General features: G+C 37.0%; 2 protein-coding genes across 2 annotated transcripts; both read right to left on the bottom strand.

The window, feature by feature from the left end:
- Positions 1–1,019: 1,019 nt before the first annotated feature.
- LOC128682189 (collagenase-like) lies at positions 1,020–4,467 on the bottom strand. The gene is made up of 6 exons (XM_053766771.2): positions 4,247–4,467; positions 3,650–3,763; positions 2,816–2,969; positions 2,131–2,226; positions 1,708–1,904; positions 1,020–1,193 (listed from the first exon to the last, which is right to left on the bottom strand). Exons 1-6 carry the CDS (start codon positions 4,442–4,444, stop codon positions 1,089–1,091), a joined length of 864 nt encoding a protein of 287 aa, XP_053622746.1. The 5' UTR covers positions 4,445–4,467; the 3' UTR covers positions 1,020–1,088.
- Positions 4,468–7,256: 2,789 nt separating this feature from the next.
- On the bottom strand, positions 7,257–17,818 carry LOC128681933 (uncharacterized). The gene is made up of 10 exons (XM_053766262.2): positions 17,601–17,818; positions 16,872–17,139; positions 16,529–16,624; positions 15,879–16,072; positions 15,237–15,337; positions 9,623–9,839; positions 9,098–9,365; positions 8,579–8,674; positions 8,111–8,304; positions 7,257–7,434 (listed from the first exon to the last, which is right to left on the bottom strand). Exons 1-10 carry the CDS (start codon positions 17,790–17,792, stop codon positions 7,330–7,332), a joined length of 1,731 nt encoding a protein of 576 aa, XP_053622237.1. The 5' UTR covers positions 17,793–17,818; the 3' UTR covers positions 7,257–7,329.
- Between the last annotated feature and the right edge of the window lie 1,420 nt (positions 17,819–19,238).

The raw sequence follows: 19,238 nt of genomic DNA, 5'->3' as shown, positions 1-19,238 counted from the left end.
TTTTTATTTAAATAAATGTCTTATGTATGTTTCAGATTACGTCTAAATTGAATTATTTACATGGCACTTGCCATATAGATAGAATCAGCATATTTTTTATCCTTTCTTATTGCTCACTATATTAGTTAGACCATTATAGTAAAATGTTATGGTTGTATGAACTTTAAAGTCATTATATTCAGAGTTGGGAGTTTTAAAACACCAACAACTTCGCAGAATTAGATAGCTGCCGTCATCGACGAGATTTGATATAATTCACATATTTAAATAAAAATGTTTTTTCAGTATCCAATCAAAAACTGTTTTCAGTTAGTAAATTGTTTGTTTATATTATGCTTATTGCACGTAAATTAATTAAAAAAAAAAATCATGATTGATAACATTATATTTACAATTATTAATTGTTAGTTCCATGATAGATCTTAGTATACATAAAGACCGCGCCACGAAAAAGTCATGCGTACTACACTTGTTGATAGTGTCTAGACAACCACAACGTAGTCGATTTGTTATTGATATTTCCACGTGCTGTCGCGGGACTTCTTTCACGTGCACTGACGTAAATCATCACTAACCTTACTTTAATCATAATACTTTATACATACGTGAGTTTTTTACTACGACGGCTTTAGTTGATAAGTCTTAGATTTAATATAATCTGATCAATGATTTATATTGTTAATATTATCAGTTACCTGATTAATTTATATTGTTAATCAAATATTATCAGTTAAACTGATTTTTCTGATATAATATGTACCAAATTGTTTGTCTTATCCGAAATACAAAGTCACTGTCTAATTAGTTAAATATTTCAGTGTTTTATTTCAAATATTATTTTCATGTTCCTATTTATTTTGCTCAGCACTATTTGGCGTAGACCAAGTGAATGTTAAGTCTATCTGTTCTACAGTCTAAGTCAGTCTGTTCCTTTTCGTCTGTTTGGAGGAACTTTCTGACAACACGGAGGATGGCTCCATAGTTAATAAAGAAAACAAATTTTAGAAATCAATAATCAATTATTATTTAAAAGATCTTTAATATATAGCAGTCGTTTAGTCGTTAATGTCGATGATGTAGTCATATGTTTACAACCTGGCCTGGATCCAGGCGAGGTGGGAGGTGACGCGCGCGAAGCCTGCAGGGTAGTTGCGTTGGCAGCCGTCACGGTGGCCAAATGAGGTGATACCGATCTGAAAGTACGTGGATTTAATTATGCAAATGGCTTTGAAGTAGTAGTAAATAGAAATGATGATATGAACGGTTTAAAATAAAGAGTACATAGGAGAATGAAGCTATGAGAACAAATACATGGAGTGATAAGAATGGCAGTGCATGCAAATCAATATTGGTAACTACTTAGCTAAGTTACTGAACCACCACCCCTCAATCTTAACCTATATCAGATATTGCCGATAATCCACGCCATTCGACCTCTCTCAGTCAGACTCGAGTTTGAGGTACCTACTTGTAATTCAGTTATTATATTAGGTCCTTAAGAAGATTGTCTTCTAACCTGTCGCAAAATCACAGCCGAATCTTTTATTGAAGATTTATTTTGTAAACCACAAACGTGATCACATGAGAAAGACTAAAAAGAAATTACACATCAATACGTGCTGACAGACCGCGTTAGTAGTTTTATGCGGCCAGGTTGAGACACGATTAGATAGAAAAAGAATTGAAACCACAGTTGATATTACGTACCAAGGTGCGCTGGTTACCGTTCCAGACCCACAGAGGACCACCAGAGTCTCCTCCACAAGTGCTTCTGCCGTTGGTGGTGGCCACACAGATCACGCTGGCGGTCACGGTGAGAGCACCGTACGTCTGCTGGCAGACAGCGTTGGTGATCACTTGCAGGGAGACTTCGCTCAGGAACTGGTTATTGCTGATGCCAACATCTGAGGATGAACGTAAGGATTGTGTACACGACGCCTATACATGAATACATGAATGTATGAGAACATTCACCATTTACACTAATCTAAATTGATATATTGATTTTGAATGCAATGTGCACGCAATCTTTGCATATTTTAACACGGTATCCAGATTTGACAAGATTGAAGAAGTATTGTTTGCATTATGTACGAGTAACTAAAACCTTGTGATATAAAAAAGACTTACTGTCAGCGGTGGCTCCAAAGCCGGCAGCCCAGGCCCACGCGCCGACGAAGTTGTTGTTGGCCTCGCCGATGGGCAGCGCGACGGGCTGGATGGCGTCTAAGAAACGAAACACAACATTATTACTGCCAAAAGCATTAACGTGACTGTCCACCCTCCAAGGGATTAAGACGTGGTAGAAGAGCTTAAGACTAAGTTAATTCTATTCATGAATATTGGAACAAACAAGGAAACTAAAGTTTCTTAGATTTTATCTGATTTTGCTCTAGATGTAATACATGTTTTGTTTTCAAAGTAGATTTTCTAAGGTGATAATCCATAAATTGATGTTTAAAACTAATAAATATTCACATATAAAGACAACGTCAGAGCGAATTATTTTGCATTAATGACCATCTTTAGATAGTCGAAGAAAACAAAGATGGCTTATGTCACAGAAAGATACCAAGTGTAGCTGAGTAATCTTGAGTTATACTGCAAGCAATAGAAGCAAGCCACATATTCACACATCGAGATCGTCTAAAATTAGCATAAAAGTAATTACATCCAGATTTATTCTGCCAATCGAAATGATAACTATCTCATTCGATTCCCAATTGTCCGCGGCCACTGAGTGCCTGAGTGAATCTATTAGCCGACATTAAAGAGAAGCAGAAAATAAAAGCGAAAGTAAAATAAAGAAACCCACTGGTGTAGGTGACCCAGCTGAGGTTGATGATGGCGATGTCGTTCATCAAGGGCACGGACAGGTAGCTGCCGTGGACCTCGACGCTGGTCGTGGTGACGCGTGTGCCGCCCGTGAACAGCGTCAGGGAGCCCAGAACCACCTCGAACTGGCGGGCCTGCAACCAGATACATTTGTTAATGTACAATCCATACTAATAGATAAACGTAGAACAATTATACTTACATAAAAATATTACAAAAGCTAAACTTAAAATTAAAACTGAGTTGGTAAATTGGTCCTACATCACCACTGAAGCTTTCATAAAAAGTATCTTGTAAATATTATTTTTCTCGTAAATTTGTATTGCATGCTTTTTTAAATATGCCAAACTTGTCATCATGTTCGTTTTAGTCCGCATTAACTCTTGTTGTGAATTCTAATTATAAGGTTATCCACGAGACAGGCTAAGCCTAGTGTGGGAACCTTTGTTGATAACAATCGGATTTGCAAGTTCTCTTTCTTGTTTGGATTCTTTCGTGTTAGTTTCGATACAAATAATCTGTAACATGTAATCTTTCATGGCAATAAACATTTTTATTATTATTATAAAAGATTTGTATTTTTGTTTATAACGAATAAACTCAAAAACTACTGGACCGATTGTTATGAAAGACACAAAGAAACCTTCAGGATAACATAAGCTAATTTTTTATTATGGTTTTACACGAGCGGAGCCGGGACGGGCCTCTTGTCTCTAATATTTCTGTCTGAAATCTATGACAAAAGGGGAGACCTTGAGGAGGATTCATGAAGTCGCGGATATCTGCTGGTGAATAGACGAATATAACCACAGACCTGGTGCAGGATGGTCCGCCAGCAGTGGGCGGCGGTGACGGCGCGCGTGTTGGAGATGAGCGAGGACCCGCACACCGAGGTGGCGCCGCTCACCAACGAGATGATCAGACCGCCCTGTAAGGTGTACGTTTTGATGTTAATGATTTTGTTAATTTGATGTTTAATGTACACTTTCTTGTTCGAAGTAAAAACATGCTTATTTGTATACAACTTAATGCTAAAACCATTTTCCCCAGCTAACCAGTAGAAAAATGTCAATAATGAAGAAGAAATAATTGTTGGAGCTACCTAGAAAAGAGGAGACGCCTTATTGTCCTTATTAGTATTTCTGTAAATTTGTGTGCATTTCATTGTAACTTTGCGCACATTTGGCACTTTGGCAACATTTAACAAAATGTAACCATCCGAAGGACCAGATTACAAAAACATTGCAATATTTTTGCACCGCAATTGATTTTCATTCCATATGGTTCCACTATAGAGATAGCTAGGTAGATATAGATAGATAGGAGGCATTTCTCTTACATATTATACTGTTATGCACATACACTTAAATATATAAATAAAATAGTATTCTATTTCCAAAACTACAATTACCACATGAGGATGTGCTCCGAGCGCAGCGGCATTGCCTCCAGTGATCCTTGACCCGTCAAAATCGGCAGCTTCCTCACGAGCCTTGATCTTAGCAGCTAGAGGAATACCGATGTCCTCATGGTAGTCCTTGTAGAACAACAGGTTCTCTTCAGCAAGGACTGCTGCGAACAGCGCGACAACCACAACGAGGAGCTTCATGGTGAGTGCTGAGGATTGAGCGGAGATTGGTTTTATATCATGTGCTGGAGATAAGTTTGTGCTAATCGTTGTGAACATACGTTGATCTGATTTTTGTTTTTGTGACGTTATTGTGGTTCTGTTTCAACGGTTCTTTAGTTCTCTCTCTTGTAGATATTTTTCCTGGTTACATACTCAGAGATAAAATCAGAAATGTATTGTGGTTTTACCTTTCCAACTTTTTCTCCTACATAGTCTTCGGCATCTTTACTTGTCAGAACATTGTCACTCGTATTTTTGTTGAATTCAAGCCAGCACTTTATGGATTTCGCCCTTCTGACAGAACCAGGTTGTCACTATTTGTTATTTGATATCATTGCGTCTGTGTCCAGGGTAACTTGGCTTTGAAATTAACTGACACAAAGTTGATAGACCTATAATTATAAATATTTAATCAATCAGCATACTTATATCTTTATAACTATATATATCTTTGTGGAGTCTCTCTCCTTTACATGTATTTCTATACCTACAGCATGATATCCTCATCTCATGTCATTATGCGTAGAACCCTGATTATTAGGAACAGCTCGCACTTGACGGGTTTTTCAGTCGTATTTCCCATGTTATGACGTTTCATGATTTCAAATTATTGTTATAATCCGATAATAACTAGATATAGAATGATTGATAATACAGCCACACATAAGGCTGTCTGTGGCTTCCGTTCGTTATTTACATACAGAGTGCTCGTGAATCCATCTCAGTATTCTTTCTATGTATTTATTGGATTTTTTTGTTCTTTTTCAAATATTACCATGGTAAACAGGCATGCGGCCCACCCGATAGTAAGTGGTCACCGCAGCCTATCAATGCTTGCAATAACGGCTGGCACACGCTCGTTGCCTACTTTGTTTAACTAACGTTGTCTTTTAAGTCTAATCTTTTGCATCTGTAGGTACCCGTCACACTGCCTCTCTCACGAAAATTACAAATTAAATATCGTGTCAGTGGTTTTTCTAGATTATGAAACGTGATATTAAGTTTCTTGAAACACAATATGTGTCATTAAATATCTGGCATTAAACATTTCATTGATACATTTTCTAAAAACTAAAATTCGGACAACAAATTTTCAATTTGAAATTTCATTTTTGAAAGATTAGAATACAAAGGACGCCATCCTATTTAATCCATCCAAATTTCTCAATCTAACTTCTTATTATTATTCTCTTCTTTCTTTCTTTATACCAAGCAATTCAGAGGATTTTTAAAAGCTTTTATTTAGTTTCACCTGTTCCTTTGTGTGTCTGTCTGTAATCAAATCTTGGAAATTTTAATTTCACCTAAGCACATCACAGAAATTTTCCACTTCGCTTCAGTTTACATGACACGCATTATGAATTCAAATTCAAATTTAAAAATCTTTATTCAATTTAGGATGATATACATCACTTATTGACGTCAAAACGTATGATGAGCATGACCTGATGGAGCACACAGGATCGGCTCTCAACGACGGAAGCACAGCACGGATATGATGTTTTTGTCACGCGTTGAATGTAACAAGATCGCTGACGACAATATAAAAGCTTGTGGCGAAAATGACTTGTTAATTTTTGTAAATATTTAATTTGTAAGTATTTCGTGTAAGTTTAATTTACTTAGTTTTAATTGTATTCACCTACATAGTTCATTATTTCTGAATAAATACATTGATACTTATGTACTTACATATATTGCAAGTTAATTAAAAGTTTGTAATATGTAAAAACTCCTTATCACTCACGATGGCTTCCTTGAAGCAAGTGATATTCCAAACATTTGTACATTTCTTTATTTCTTTGTATGTTCTGCTCTGCTTTCTTTGTATGTATTTTCTTCGTGCAATAAGAGTTTACAACGAACGAACGAACAAACGAACGAACGATCGAACAAACAAACAAAGTAATATTTTAAATGCTAACTTCAAGTTTTGTTCGTTATTTACTCAACCAATCTTCTCTATTTAGTAATTTTGTAGTTTGTTGTAGTTGCATAATGTAGTATTGAGAAAGACATAAGTAGGACAAATGTTCCCGTGGGAAATTCACACACGCGAAGCCGCAGGCAAAAGCTGTGCAGAAATAAGTACTGCTTAATTTAAATTAGCAATAAATAAAATTAAAGGCGATAACAAAACACCTATATTTGCTGCTATTATATGATAGACGTTAGGAAAATTCAATCCCGATTAGAATATTTCATAAACTTTTATTCTTTCTTTCTTTCTTTACCCTTAATTTGGGCCCCCAACTATTTTGGTCCCAGGGCCCTGAGGCACGCTACGCCACTGATCTACAATTCAGAAGGCCGAACTCACATCCGTTATCCGTTACGGTAACCAGACGAGGCATATTTCTGTTTAATCAGATTAATCTGATCAAGGATTGTTAATTATATCCTTATCCTTAGATATTATAAAACAAAGTCCTCTGCTGCGTCTGTCTGTTCGCGATAAACTCAAAAACGACTGCACAGATTTTCATGTGGTTTTCACCAATGGATAGTGTGATTCCTGAGGAAGGTTTAGATGTATAATTTATTAAGTTTTTACCCGAGCGAAGCCGGGACGGGCCTCTTGTAGAAATATAAAATTGTCAATCACTTTTTAAGTAATGCAACATATAATATATCTATCTGACAATAAAATATAATATAATGGCAAAAGACATTTTTATAAACTTGTTTGTAAACCACAGATACCTAATTCTAGAATACTAGTTTTCAAAAAATATGTCAGTGATGATCTATATACGAGTATTGCTAAATTCGAAGAAGAATTAAAAGAAAATTTTAATAATACGATCATTTATTAAATAACTAAAGGTACATTAGATTCGGTCCGATTTCGAAGCGATTCTGGTTCAGAGACGCTGCTGGATCCAGCTGATGAAGGAGGTGACCCTGGCGAAACCAGCGGGGAAGTTCCTCTGGCAACCGCTCGAGTGGCCGAAGGAGGTAATGCCGATCTGTGAGTCGATTAGCATGTTAATAACAATACAGGAGCTGAAGTAAAAGATTACAGACGTAAAAAGCTTGATTTGATTCACCCATGAACATAATATGTAAAGGAATAGGTGAAATAAAACAATTAGAAGTGACACCTTCCTTATAATTAAGCCAGCTTGCAACAACTTGTGGCTGAATATAAATTCAGCCACACCATTAGTTGATATAGACTATATCAACTAATACTAAAAATTGACGAGAAAAAGTGCCTGTGAAAGTCTGATGTCTGAATAAATGGTTTGAATTTGAATTTATAAATAACTCTTCGTCGACTCGACCATTGTAATCGAATTAATTGAATTATTTTATCGCGTATTATTTGTGCCCATCATTAGATCTCTCGTGTACTAATCGGGGCAGAATGGACATTCAGGAGAAACCAGCTCTAATCTTACTTAAATAAAAGTGTATCTTAGGATCTAGTTCTATTTTCATGGAAACATTAAAAAGTGACTTTAAGACCCATAAAATTACAGTAAATCAAAGATTGTCCTGAAACCCTTATCTTTAATGAAAATTATCTGTTCACTTGACAACTTCCACTTGAATCTTGATCGACGTTGGAACAATTTATGCAGTGGATTTTGATAGGATATTGTGAAATACGTAGAGGTAGTAGAAGATGAAAATACTGACAAGGTTGCGCTGGTTTCCAACCCAGAGCCACAGAGGGCCACCGGAGTCTCCGCCGCAGGTGCTGCGGCCCTGGCCGCTGACACAGATCACGGAGTTGGCGACGACAGAGCTGCCGTAGGTGGACGCGCAGACAGCGTTGGTGATCACTTGCAGGGAGACCTCGCTCAGGAACTGGTTGTTGGTGATGGGGTTGTCTGAAGATAATGTTGGAGGTGATATAGACAGTTTCATAAAATCTATCTTATGAATATCTTTATTTGCATTTAGGTTACAAACAGAAGACATCACAATATATTGTATTCTCAACAATTTTTTCACTGATTTTTCAATTGAAATTGCATAATTGCTCACTTCGATTATTATTAAAAACCATTCTGCAAAATGTCAAGTTTCTGCTCAGCGTTGAGGCACATAATAAAAGATTTAAGTAAACGACACAAGTGAAAGTTCTGATGAAGAAACACTCACTGTCGCCGGTGGCGCCGAAGCCGGCAGCCCAGGCCCAGGTGCCGACGAAGTTGTTGTTGACTTGGGAAGTCGGGAGGGCGATGGGCTGGATGTTGTCTGTAAAATAAATTCATGGGTGACCACAATACTAGCTTCGAGACTCTGTATAAGGAACTAAGGGACAAAGACGCGAAACTTTATCAGTATGTGTACATATACATAAATACGACATAAATTTTGTACTAGACGATATAGCCAGGGCTGGCTGGCAAAATGTATGTCTTCACCGAATGAATCAGTAAATATCTCATAATGATCTTGTTATGAAGTAGTAAAGTGCCTAAAGGGCCAGCAGGAAATGCGATTATATGCTTGTCTTAAGATGTGATGGGATATCCATAAAGTAATTTTAAAATCAAAAAGTCTTTTGTAAATATATGAGGTTTTCCCTGCTTATATTGAAAGACGGCCCTCAGAATTTATTTTTCCTGAGCCCGATGAATTTGTAAGTATTGCTATATAAGCAAGTGTAATGCTCACTGGTGTAGGTGACCCAGCTAAGGTTGATGATAGCGATGTCGTTGTTCAAGTTGTTCTGGTTGTAGTTGGCGTGGACCTGGACGGAGGTGGTGGTGACACGGGTGCCGCCGGTGAAGAGGCGAATGGAGCCGAGGACGACCACAAACTGGCGAGCCTGGCTGTTGCCGTGTCTCCAGCAGTGGGCGGCGGTGACGGAACGCGTATTGGAGAGGAGGGAGGAACCGCAGACTGAGGTCTGGCCTGTTGTCAGAGTGATGACTAGACCGCCCTGGAAGATGGCGAAGGATTAGTAATTTTCCCGAAAAATATTACAACACAGTACATTTGTAATAAAAACACATATTGTTGTTGTTTGGTATTAACCCTTTGAAATTTACCGTTGGAAAATAAAGTCCCTGAACACTGGGCACATCCGAGCGTTTTTATGGCACTTTTCTACGTAAACTTTACTACGTGTTTTAAAACAAGTCACAGTCCCGAAAAATCAAATATATTTGGAAACACTTTACAAAATACAAAACTTACCAAATGGGGGTGAGCGCCGAGGGCGGCAGCATTTCCTCCGGTGATCCTGGAGCCGTCGAAGTCAGCGGCTTCCTCGCGCGCCTTGATCTTAGCGGCGAGCTCGATACCGATGTCCTGGTGGTAGTCCTTGAAGATGGGCTCCTCGGCCAGGACGGCGGCGGCCAGGGCGACTACTACAACCAAGAATTTCATATTGATAGGTACTATCACGAAGATGCTACCCGTTTTTATACTAATTTTAGCTGATTATCAGATAGTGTTAATTACAATAATCCTATATAATTATCTGTATTATTTAATGTGTATCTTGTTGTTCACGATTTTGGATTTGTCCGCCTGTTTGTACCTATGTTTATAAGCTTATTTTGTTTCACAGCTGTGAAAGACCTACCTTTTCAGCTTCAATAACTTTTGATGCAATGCGGTTTCCTGTGGTTTTTTGTTGTAGTTGTAGAGTTGTATAAGTTATTTGGTACACAGCCCAATATATACTACAAACGAAATATTCTATATGGCTTGGAGTTCTTCAAAAAGGGCGTAAAACGATTCATTCCTAATATATACAAGAAGTCTCTTCATCTGGGATGTATTTCCATATGCGACCTCCGACTCGGAGATTTGACGATCATCTGCTAGAGAGCAGAGAACTCGATCCGTGGGAGTTAAAGACAAGTTAATACCACTCTCTGTTGTCTCCGCGCTGTATTTTTTCTGCGCTTTGGAAGTCTACAGTAGACTTAGTTTTAAGTAGTTTATTGCCGTCTAAGTGTAAGTGATTTATGTTCAAAAATGTTTTGATTTCGATGTAATTAAATAGCTCATCATCGTCAGCCATTTCGATCTCCTAACCTAACAAGCAGTGCTAACTTTATGTAATCAAAGATATTCGTTTAGTTTTACCTCATCTGCTGAGAATATTTTATATCTCAGTACTTAAGTAGGGACTTTTAAATCCCCATTTTTCTTCCTCTCATTAATCTCCGTTCAATTAAGAATTTACAATAAAATATTTCCGCCATTATACCTATCGAGAAAATAGTCACCGTAATCAAAATTTGCAAGTTAAATTTCACCTACTCCCGCTTGTCCTATAGAGTTGAATTTCCCACGTACCTAGCTTCAGTAATATGACAATGCGTAATATGTCATATGATGATAAGCATGACCAGAAGGTGCACCCAGGATCGGACCGGCTTCGTTCGGATAAAACCATAATACCTACACTTGACCCTTCCTGAGATACAACACTTTAATAAAACCCTCAACAAAATCCGTTGCGTAGTTTTAAAGAATCTAGCATACATAGGGACAGACAGCGGAAAACAACTTTTGTATGTAGTGACTTTGTGAACATAGGTAAAACTTCGTCATTTAGGTACCATAGGTATTTTTAAAAGAAAAACGATTTTAGGTATAATAAACATGTCTTTCCCCTAATCTTTTACTTTTAATATACGATACGATAGCATTCGAAGGACGGCGTGACTTTTTGACTGATGTTTTATTTATAGATTAAAATGATAATATGACGCCATAAAGTCTATACTATCTGCTTAGACGAGTGCAATGTCCAAAAACTTCGTACGGAGTACCTACCTACGAATTCCGTGCCTACAACGCACACGAGCTGAGCATTACAGCATGGCTCTCTCGCTTAGAGTCCTATCATCAAAGTCAACGTGAGAAACATTTTTTGCCTTCCATACAAATTCCTTTATCGATGAATCGTTCTTTTTTCACTGTTTATTTCATATCGAAGTTGTTGTTTTAATATAAAAATCATTGTTTAATACAGAACCCAAAAAATATCCCACATAATTGTCATCTGGAAGCTGTCGTTGACGGCGATTTTTTGTAAATGCAAAAATAGTGCATGGAAAAGATTGGAGATGTTTGATGTAATGAGCTTCGATTGCGTGGGAATCGGGTCAATCGGAACCTTGACTATTTTCACTTGAAAATCTAAACTGTTTACGAGCAGAAGATCCGTATTATGCCAGCTCCACACTGTCGGCGAACTCTGACACATGCCGACGCGAATGCGTGAACATTGGATGGTTAGTATGAGTGCTTTCATTTACCGCAATAAAAAATTAACAATGTATACCGAATCTGGTAAACTGTTCGATGACGAGTATTTTATTATGAGTATTTTAGTACTGATTACTTGAATAACCAATACACGTAAAAATGTATTTCCGAGGTACACTTCAGCGTCGCATTTATTAGTTATAATAGGTCAAAGAATATTTATTTATGTACTTTATTGATTTATTGAATGGAAAAGTAAAGTCGAAAAATTAAGTTATTGATATGTTCTGATCTAATTCCGGGTATGTTTTGTATATGTTTCATTTTCAATTTCTTTCATTTACCGCAATAAAAAATTAGCAATGTATGCCGAATCTGGTAAACTGTTCGATGACAATGTGGAGCAGGCAATACGTTTTATGCACAGTCTGTCAGTAGCACAATAGTTTATGAAGTGCTATTGACTATCGCACTTTTTCCTGGCAGGGTCGCCATGTAAAGGTAGCGCGAAGGGGTGTATTAAGTGAAACACACTCGGCGTAGGTAACTGATATTTTATTGTTGGTAAAACAGGGTTTATATTACATGTTACCTAGTTCTAGGATGAGTGGTCTAGGTGATCTACATAGAAGGTTAGACGGTTTAATTTACATAGTTTAGATGACGTGTATCGTACTATATCACACACTACAGACCACATCCTACGGGAATTGGGCTTTGAACGAATTTGGGAATTGAACGGAGTACTTTTGTACTCCGTTGCGACGATGCAGTACAGTCAACAGCACATCAACCTACCCAATATTCATTGCAAACTAGAGGTTCATGTTGGCTAACTTGATGTGCTGTAGACTGTACGTAATTCTTTTGCTGTAGCTTTGTCGTGATCCGTTGTTTTTTGTTTTGTTGTTTGGCACTGACATGAGATGACGTACGTCGAAACTTCATACAATTCCTACGTTCTCTTGCGTTGATCCGTGGACGGATGTCATCACGACGGAGGACGTCACAGCGCGACTGAACAATGGGATGATTTTGCAGCTATAAATAATCTAAAAACAATATACAAGGGTTTTGGTCAATGATATATAAAGCCGTGACAAAGCCATACCCCGAGAGTCACATAAGTTGTATGGTGATGAAAAAAAAAATTATATCTTGTAATATTTTTTTCCATACAAAAATAAAAAAAACAATATTTATTTTTCTTTAGTGACATCCCAAATTCTAGAAAAGGACAGCAATACACGGTGTATTGCCGTCCTACTTGACACCACCCGCAAAGCGTCCGTTAAAACTCCTTTTAAGTTCTAGTCTCCTAGTACAATTCAATCTTGTGCCTCAAAATATTTCAAAAACATAACTAACTTTCCTTTGAATTTGATGACGCCGGGCGCGCGTAAAAAATAACATAACTTAAAAATATATGCAGCTTCGAATTTTGATTAGTAGATTTGGCGATTTCTTCGCCAATAGTGAATTTTTAACAGTAAAATTACAGAAAGTTTTTATTTACTACTTACTCCACTAGATGTCGCCGTATTATAGCTAGGTTACTCGTCGATAGATAGCGCCAATGATGACTAAAAAATTGTAAATGTTTAATTTTACGAGTATTTTTTATCTAAGGTGGCTACAGTTAGTATTCAATCAGAATTTAACAGATTATAAAAATAATTGATTAACGTCTAATCCGCTTGTTTTTATATCTTATTATTTTAGGAAGGATTAACTGAGTCACATTCATGTAACATAGTTTAAAATTACGATACAACAGTGAGGTAAGCGCCCTTGTTGCGTCCGTCGACAGATTCCGCAGAAATGGTATGAAGATTAAACGTACGTCCACGCACGTCAATGTAACCGAATTGTTCAGCTGTGCCACTTTGCGACGACATCAACGGAGCACAACCGAGTCACAATGTGTCGGAACATTGTGGCTCGGTTGTGCTCCGTTGTTGTCTATAAGTTTTGACACTGACTTGCGCGGACGTAAGTACGTCGAAATTCCACACTTTATCTGGGACGTTATGCGTTGATCGGTAAACGTGACGCAGAACGACGGAGCGCAACGGCGCAATGGGGCGGAGCCAACCAGGGTACAATGCAACGGACACAATGTTATTATTGTAAATACTACATTATGAAACAATATACATTTATGAAAATAAAGAAATTTGATTTTTAATTAATATGGAAACTGAAGGCCTACCACGAAACATACAAATACGTTGCACGTTACTACCGAACGCATGCTGTCTCTTTTCACATATCGTGTTCGTCTAAAATAAAGAGAGAACGCGTGATCGTAATGCTTCGTGTTTTATGTTTCATGTAGATACGTAGACCCCAGTTTTGCAAAACCTATTTATTATTTTTCGATCGGAATTTATAATATTTCAGTGATAAGGTGTGCCGGTAGATATAAAATAAGGTCATTTCATTATCATGGTAATTAATTGATACCATTATTATAATATTTTAGCAATAGATACCTAACAGTATTGTCTGGTTTCATTGGTAGGTATGTACCGAAACCGACTTACAACCTTCAGAGGATGTAAGATTTATATATTTTTTTTCAATTTAAGTTATAATTTTTGACATCTGAATAATATAATAATATAATAGAAGAACTAGATGTTGCCCGGGGCTTCGCTCCCGTGGGAATTTTAAGATAAAATATAGCCTATAGCAATCTTGCATGATGTACCTTTCTAATGGTAAAATAATTTTTGAAATCGGTTTGGTAGTTTCGGAGATTACTAGCCTCAAACATACAAAGTCACAAACGCTTACCTCTTTATAATAATAGTACAGATGTCCGTTCGCCCACTTAGTGTATATTTATATTTGTATGAAAGTTGTGTATTTATGTACCTAAGGAAAATTATGTTTTAATACTATTATATTATCATTTAGCATATCTGTATGGCTGCTGGATAATGCTTTTAGCACTAGGTCCACCTTTTGTATTTTTACTAATTGTATTTTATGCAATAAAATTTAAATAAAATCAATAATTTATTTGATTTTGATGGAATTTGTAGGTACTCCGTTGTTGGAAATAGCAACATTTTAGCATTGTCTATGACATTTGTCTTTGGTTCTATTTCCCGCGTACTCTCTCTCTTTCTCCCCCACTTCTGAACATAGCATTTCATCCTATGGACCTTTTATTTCAGCAGCCCTATTAAATTGCAGTCCTAATAATATTTTCATCCATTAACATCCGTAGTGCCTAACAATGATGGATGAATGAACCTTACAATCTTTACATTATATTTTTGACATCACAAAATATAAACACGATTTTTTATTGATTGATCAGAAACGTCAATAAAAAAATCAGATATACTTCAGCCTTTGCCCAACAGTGGGACACATCAACACGCTAATAAAAAAAAGTTATATATACAAGTGTTTATTAGATGCTTAAATTATAAATGCGTAAATTAAATTGTGACGTGGTCATTTATAGTCACGAAATCATCTACGTAGATTTGTGATTTCAAAGTCGTTGTCAGCTTAAAATCTTCAGTTGCAAATAGCCCAATTGTCATCGACGTAACATTCGATTTACAGACGCTGCTGGATCCAGCTGATGAAGGAGGTGACCCTCGCGAAACCAGCGGGGAAGTTCCTCTGGCAACCGCTCACGTGGCCGAAGGAAGTGATACCGATCTGTGAGAAGAAAACGAATTAGAAGAAGATGGAGAAGTTATGGCACTTGTTATGGATGAAGATAGTGCTGAGTACGATATAATACATGTCAAATTACATGGAAATGATTAGAATGAGATAATTGAAGTCCTAAAAAGGTAAGTTAATTTAACTATAAAGCCTATTTGGTGACGCTAAAATTGTTGACGACACTAAGAAGATAAAATGGAACAACAGATCTAGAGAAAAACCAAATAAAAGGACTGCTGGTACTTCTACCACCATCGAAGTCAAATTTGACAATACTATTTCACCTGAACTTGAACAACCACTATAATATAACCCGGAAAAGACATATCTGCATATGGTGCAAAGAGGACCACGAAATAAATTGGAAGAAAGGAAGACTTCTATTGTTTCATTGCTGAGAAAAGATCTCAAATCGCTTTCCTTGGAAAGAAGTGTTGGGCGTTGATAAATATTAATTCTCCAAAACTTTCCATACATTAAAGTATTTGATATAACTGTTGAAAAAGGGAAAAAAATAAAAAATAAAACTCACCAAATTGCGCTGGTTGCCAACCCAGAGCCACAGAGGGCCACCGGAGTCTCCTCCGCAGGTGCTGCGGCCCTGGCCGCTGACACAGATCACGGAGTTGGCGACGACAGAGCTGCCGTAGGTGGACGCGCAGACAGCGTTGGTGATCACTTGCAGGGAGACTTCGCTCAGGAACTGGTTGTTGGTGATGGGGTTGTCTGTAAAGAAAACGAGGTTAAAGCGATGGTCCAGAAATGTCTATTTTTGGATGTAATGTAGGAGATGGACTAATTATGAATTTATTAGATATACTTCTTCTGCCTTACTTTGTTCACTGCAGAAAATGAGCCAATATAATAGATGTATCTAGATGATCTAAAATATTTGTGTGGCGAACCTTGACAGAGATTTTTAATAGTGCACTGTAGACTGATGATAATGATTAGACAGATCACTATGGTAGATATTCTAATCTATTTGATGTTATACCTTATTAATCATGAAAGTGTTGGCACGTTATCTTCTCTTTTAGTTTATTTACACTGTCCCGATTTGGTAAGCGAATAAATAATGTATATGATCATCTTGCTGAGGTACTCAATAATAAAGCTGATTTTATGTTCGGAAAACCTGAATAGCACATGATATATAAAGCTGTATGTATAAATACTCACTGTCGCCGGTGGCGCCGAAGCCGGCAGCCCAGGCCCAGGTGCCGGCGAAGTTGTTGTTGACTTGGGAAGTCGGGAGGGCGATGGGCTGGATGTTGTCTGCAGTGAGAATAAGCAATTAAGATTTAATTATATGCGAAGAAGAACCTATGATAGTCATGACGAAATCTCTAACTGTCTTTGTGAAATGTAAGGGAGTCAGCGTTATGTGACTTGTTTCCAATAATGATGATTTTTTGTTAGATCACTAATCTCTGGTTCTACCAGTTAGTCCAGTTTGAATTCTGCTTATGTTTGAAGGCAATGTCTATGATCTCATCGGAGCTAGTCATAAAATAATGCTCACTGGTGTAGGTGACCCAGCTAAGGTTGATGATAGCGATGTCGTTGTTCAAGTTGTTCTGGTTGTAGTTGGCGTGGACCTGGACGGAGGTGGTGGTGACACGGGTGCCGCCAGAGAAGAGGAGAGTGGAGCCGAGGACGACGGTGAACTGACGAGCCTGGCTGTTGCCGTGGGTCCAGCAGTGGGCGGCGGTGACGGCGCGAGTGTTGGACAGGAGGGAGGAACCGCAGACAGAAGTCCAGCCACTGGTCAGAGCAATGACTAGACCACCCTGGAAATTGAGAAGAGAGGCGTGGGTTTGATAACAGGATATAGAAGCAATCATTAAAAAAGAAACAATTGTAAGTTAGAACAGAATAAAACAAATTTATGGAATACAATTAGTTTCTATTGCACTATCCATTGACTTATAAATAAATATCTTTGTATAATTTTACACGTCGATTATATAATGTTTGGACGCAAATGTCCATTTTATGAAACAAAATAATATTGGATATGTAAAACATCTAGTCAACAAACATCGAATTTCAATTAATCATAAGCATTAAATAAAATCAGAGTTTGAAACATAATTTTTATAAGATTGAGTGAAGTGAAAAAACTCTTTTCAATTATGACACTGATCTAAATGTAGTTTTAGCCACAGTATAGACAGAATTTCTTTTTGGCATATCATGAGCCTTTCCACTTACATAGCACATTTTAAAAAGACAATTGATCTGTTATTACCAAATGGGGGTGAGCGCCGAGGGCGGCAGCATTTCCTCCGGTGATCCTGGAGCCGTCGAAGTCAGCGGCTTCCTCGCGCGCCTTGATCTTAGCGGCGAGCTCGATACCGATGTCCTGGTGGTAGTCCTTGAAGATGGGCTCCTCGGCCAGGACGGCGGCGGCCAGGGCGACTACAACGACTAATAGTTTCATGGTGAAGAAGCTATGTTTACAATAATGAATCTCAACAGTTTATATACGGCTGATTTGAAGATTAAAAATAATCAGTAAAAATCGTCGATTAATTAATGCTCTTATCTAATGATTTGGAGATTATTGTAAAGTTTGAATTAGTTTGTCCATCTGTATATTAAATTATTATAGGTAATGTAAAATATTGAATGCTGAAGGTTTTACTGTGAAATTTTCATTTGTTACTTATTTGGTTAATTCAGCTCCAATTCATTATTAGACTCTATAGACAACTCATAGTCAGAAAATCATTATTTATTTAGATTGAGGTAAATACGAGTATCTCTGTTCATGGGCCTACTTCTTAAAATTCTTCCAGTTTTTTACACTTTCTTTAAAGTAGCAGACACACTTTCTTTATCTGTCAATCGAGTATTATATAGATTATAAAGTAAATTACTTAAAACTTAATCTATAGAGAGAAATGCGTGTTCGCCTTAGAATAGTCTGTCTGAGCATATACTCCCATGAAAGTTGTATGAGATGACTATGGATAAAAACTAAGCAATATCATTATTCCCAAAGATGGTTGATGACAGGCAGCAGAATCTTCAAAAGGAGAATGCTCACAAAACTATGGAAATATCCCCAGACCCAACAGAAAAAAACATATTTTCGGCTGACTCGAGGTTAGAAATAGTTTGTTAGTAATGTTTTGCGGGTTAAAAGTTTGAAAAATACACAAAGTACTTCTTACTACGGCCACAACTAGGTAATCTTCAATTTATGAATGTGGTAAGAACATTAGGTGGATTAAATATAAAATGTAGGTATCACGCACATTAGTAATTTCTGACATGCAAATCTGACAGTAAAATTTATTAATATGTCCATTTCCATAAGAACCAAATCCATACAAGATTATTAAATATGAAAGTTTTTGTTTCACTACAAAACGGAGCAATGTAAGGTAAAGAGTGTTATGCTAGCTACTTTTGCAGACTACTTTTTGCCGCAGGTGAAGCCGCGAGCAACAGCTAAAATCAGTATAAAAAACAGATAAATTAATTGTTTGGTCATATCCTATTTTTTTACTGTTTGTTTTTGGGTATTCCCACGCCTGATAATGAAGGATTATTCAATTTTAATAAATTAATCCGAACTTATGATAAACTCTTCGCATTTCATAGTATTTACCAATCAGTAAGTGTAGTGATAAAACTGCAAAATGCAGTTATTTCGAGATATGATGAAGCGCGCGCCTGTCGTTTACCTATTTATTTTTTCTCTTGTTTTTTATTGAGATTTTGTTTATTGATTTAAGATTGATGGCTTTATATTAACAGTTTACATTCAGTCCAAATGTTGATTAATCAATTTACATTTAAATTAAGTTTCTTTAAGTAACTTTTTGTTTTTTGTGAATTTGTCAAAGCATTCAAATGAATCCACTACTTTAGATTGATC

This window comes from Plodia interpunctella, chromosome 29 (assembly GCF_027563975.2).
Source record: "Plodia interpunctella isolate USDA-ARS_2022_Savannah chromosome 29, ilPloInte3.2, whole genome shotgun sequence".
Lineage (NCBI taxonomy): Eukaryota > Metazoa > Arthropoda > Insecta > Lepidoptera > Pyralidae > Plodia > Plodia interpunctella.
This window is presented reverse-complemented; position numbering and strand designations above follow the sequence as displayed.

Bases quoted from the DNA above. Each gene is read 5' to 3' on its own strand.
- LOC128681933 (XM_053766262.2), bottom strand. From the start codon at position 17,792: ATGAAACTATTAGTCGTTGTAGTCGCCCTGGCCGCCGCCGTCCTGGCC. The intron at 16,625-16,871 runs GTGAGCATTATT...TTCTCACTGCAG, and splicing joins TAGCTGGGTCACCTACACCA to ACAACATCCAGCCCATCGCC. The intron at 16,073-16,528 runs GTGAGTATTTAT...TTTTCTTTACAG, and splicing joins CTTCGGCGCCACCGGCGACA to ACAACCCCATCACCAACAAC.
- LOC128682189 (XM_053766771.2), bottom strand. From the start codon at position 4,444: ATGAAGCTCCTCGTTGTGGTTGTCGCGCTGTTCGCAGCAGTCCTTGCT. The intron at 3,764-4,246 runs GTAATTGTAGTT...TACACCTTACAG, and splicing joins TCGGAGCACATCCTCATGTG to GGCGGTCTGATCATCTCGTT. The intron at 1,194-1,707 runs GTACGTAATATC...ACGTACTTTCAG, and splicing joins ACGGTAACCAGCGCACCTTG to ATCGGTATCACCTCATTTGG.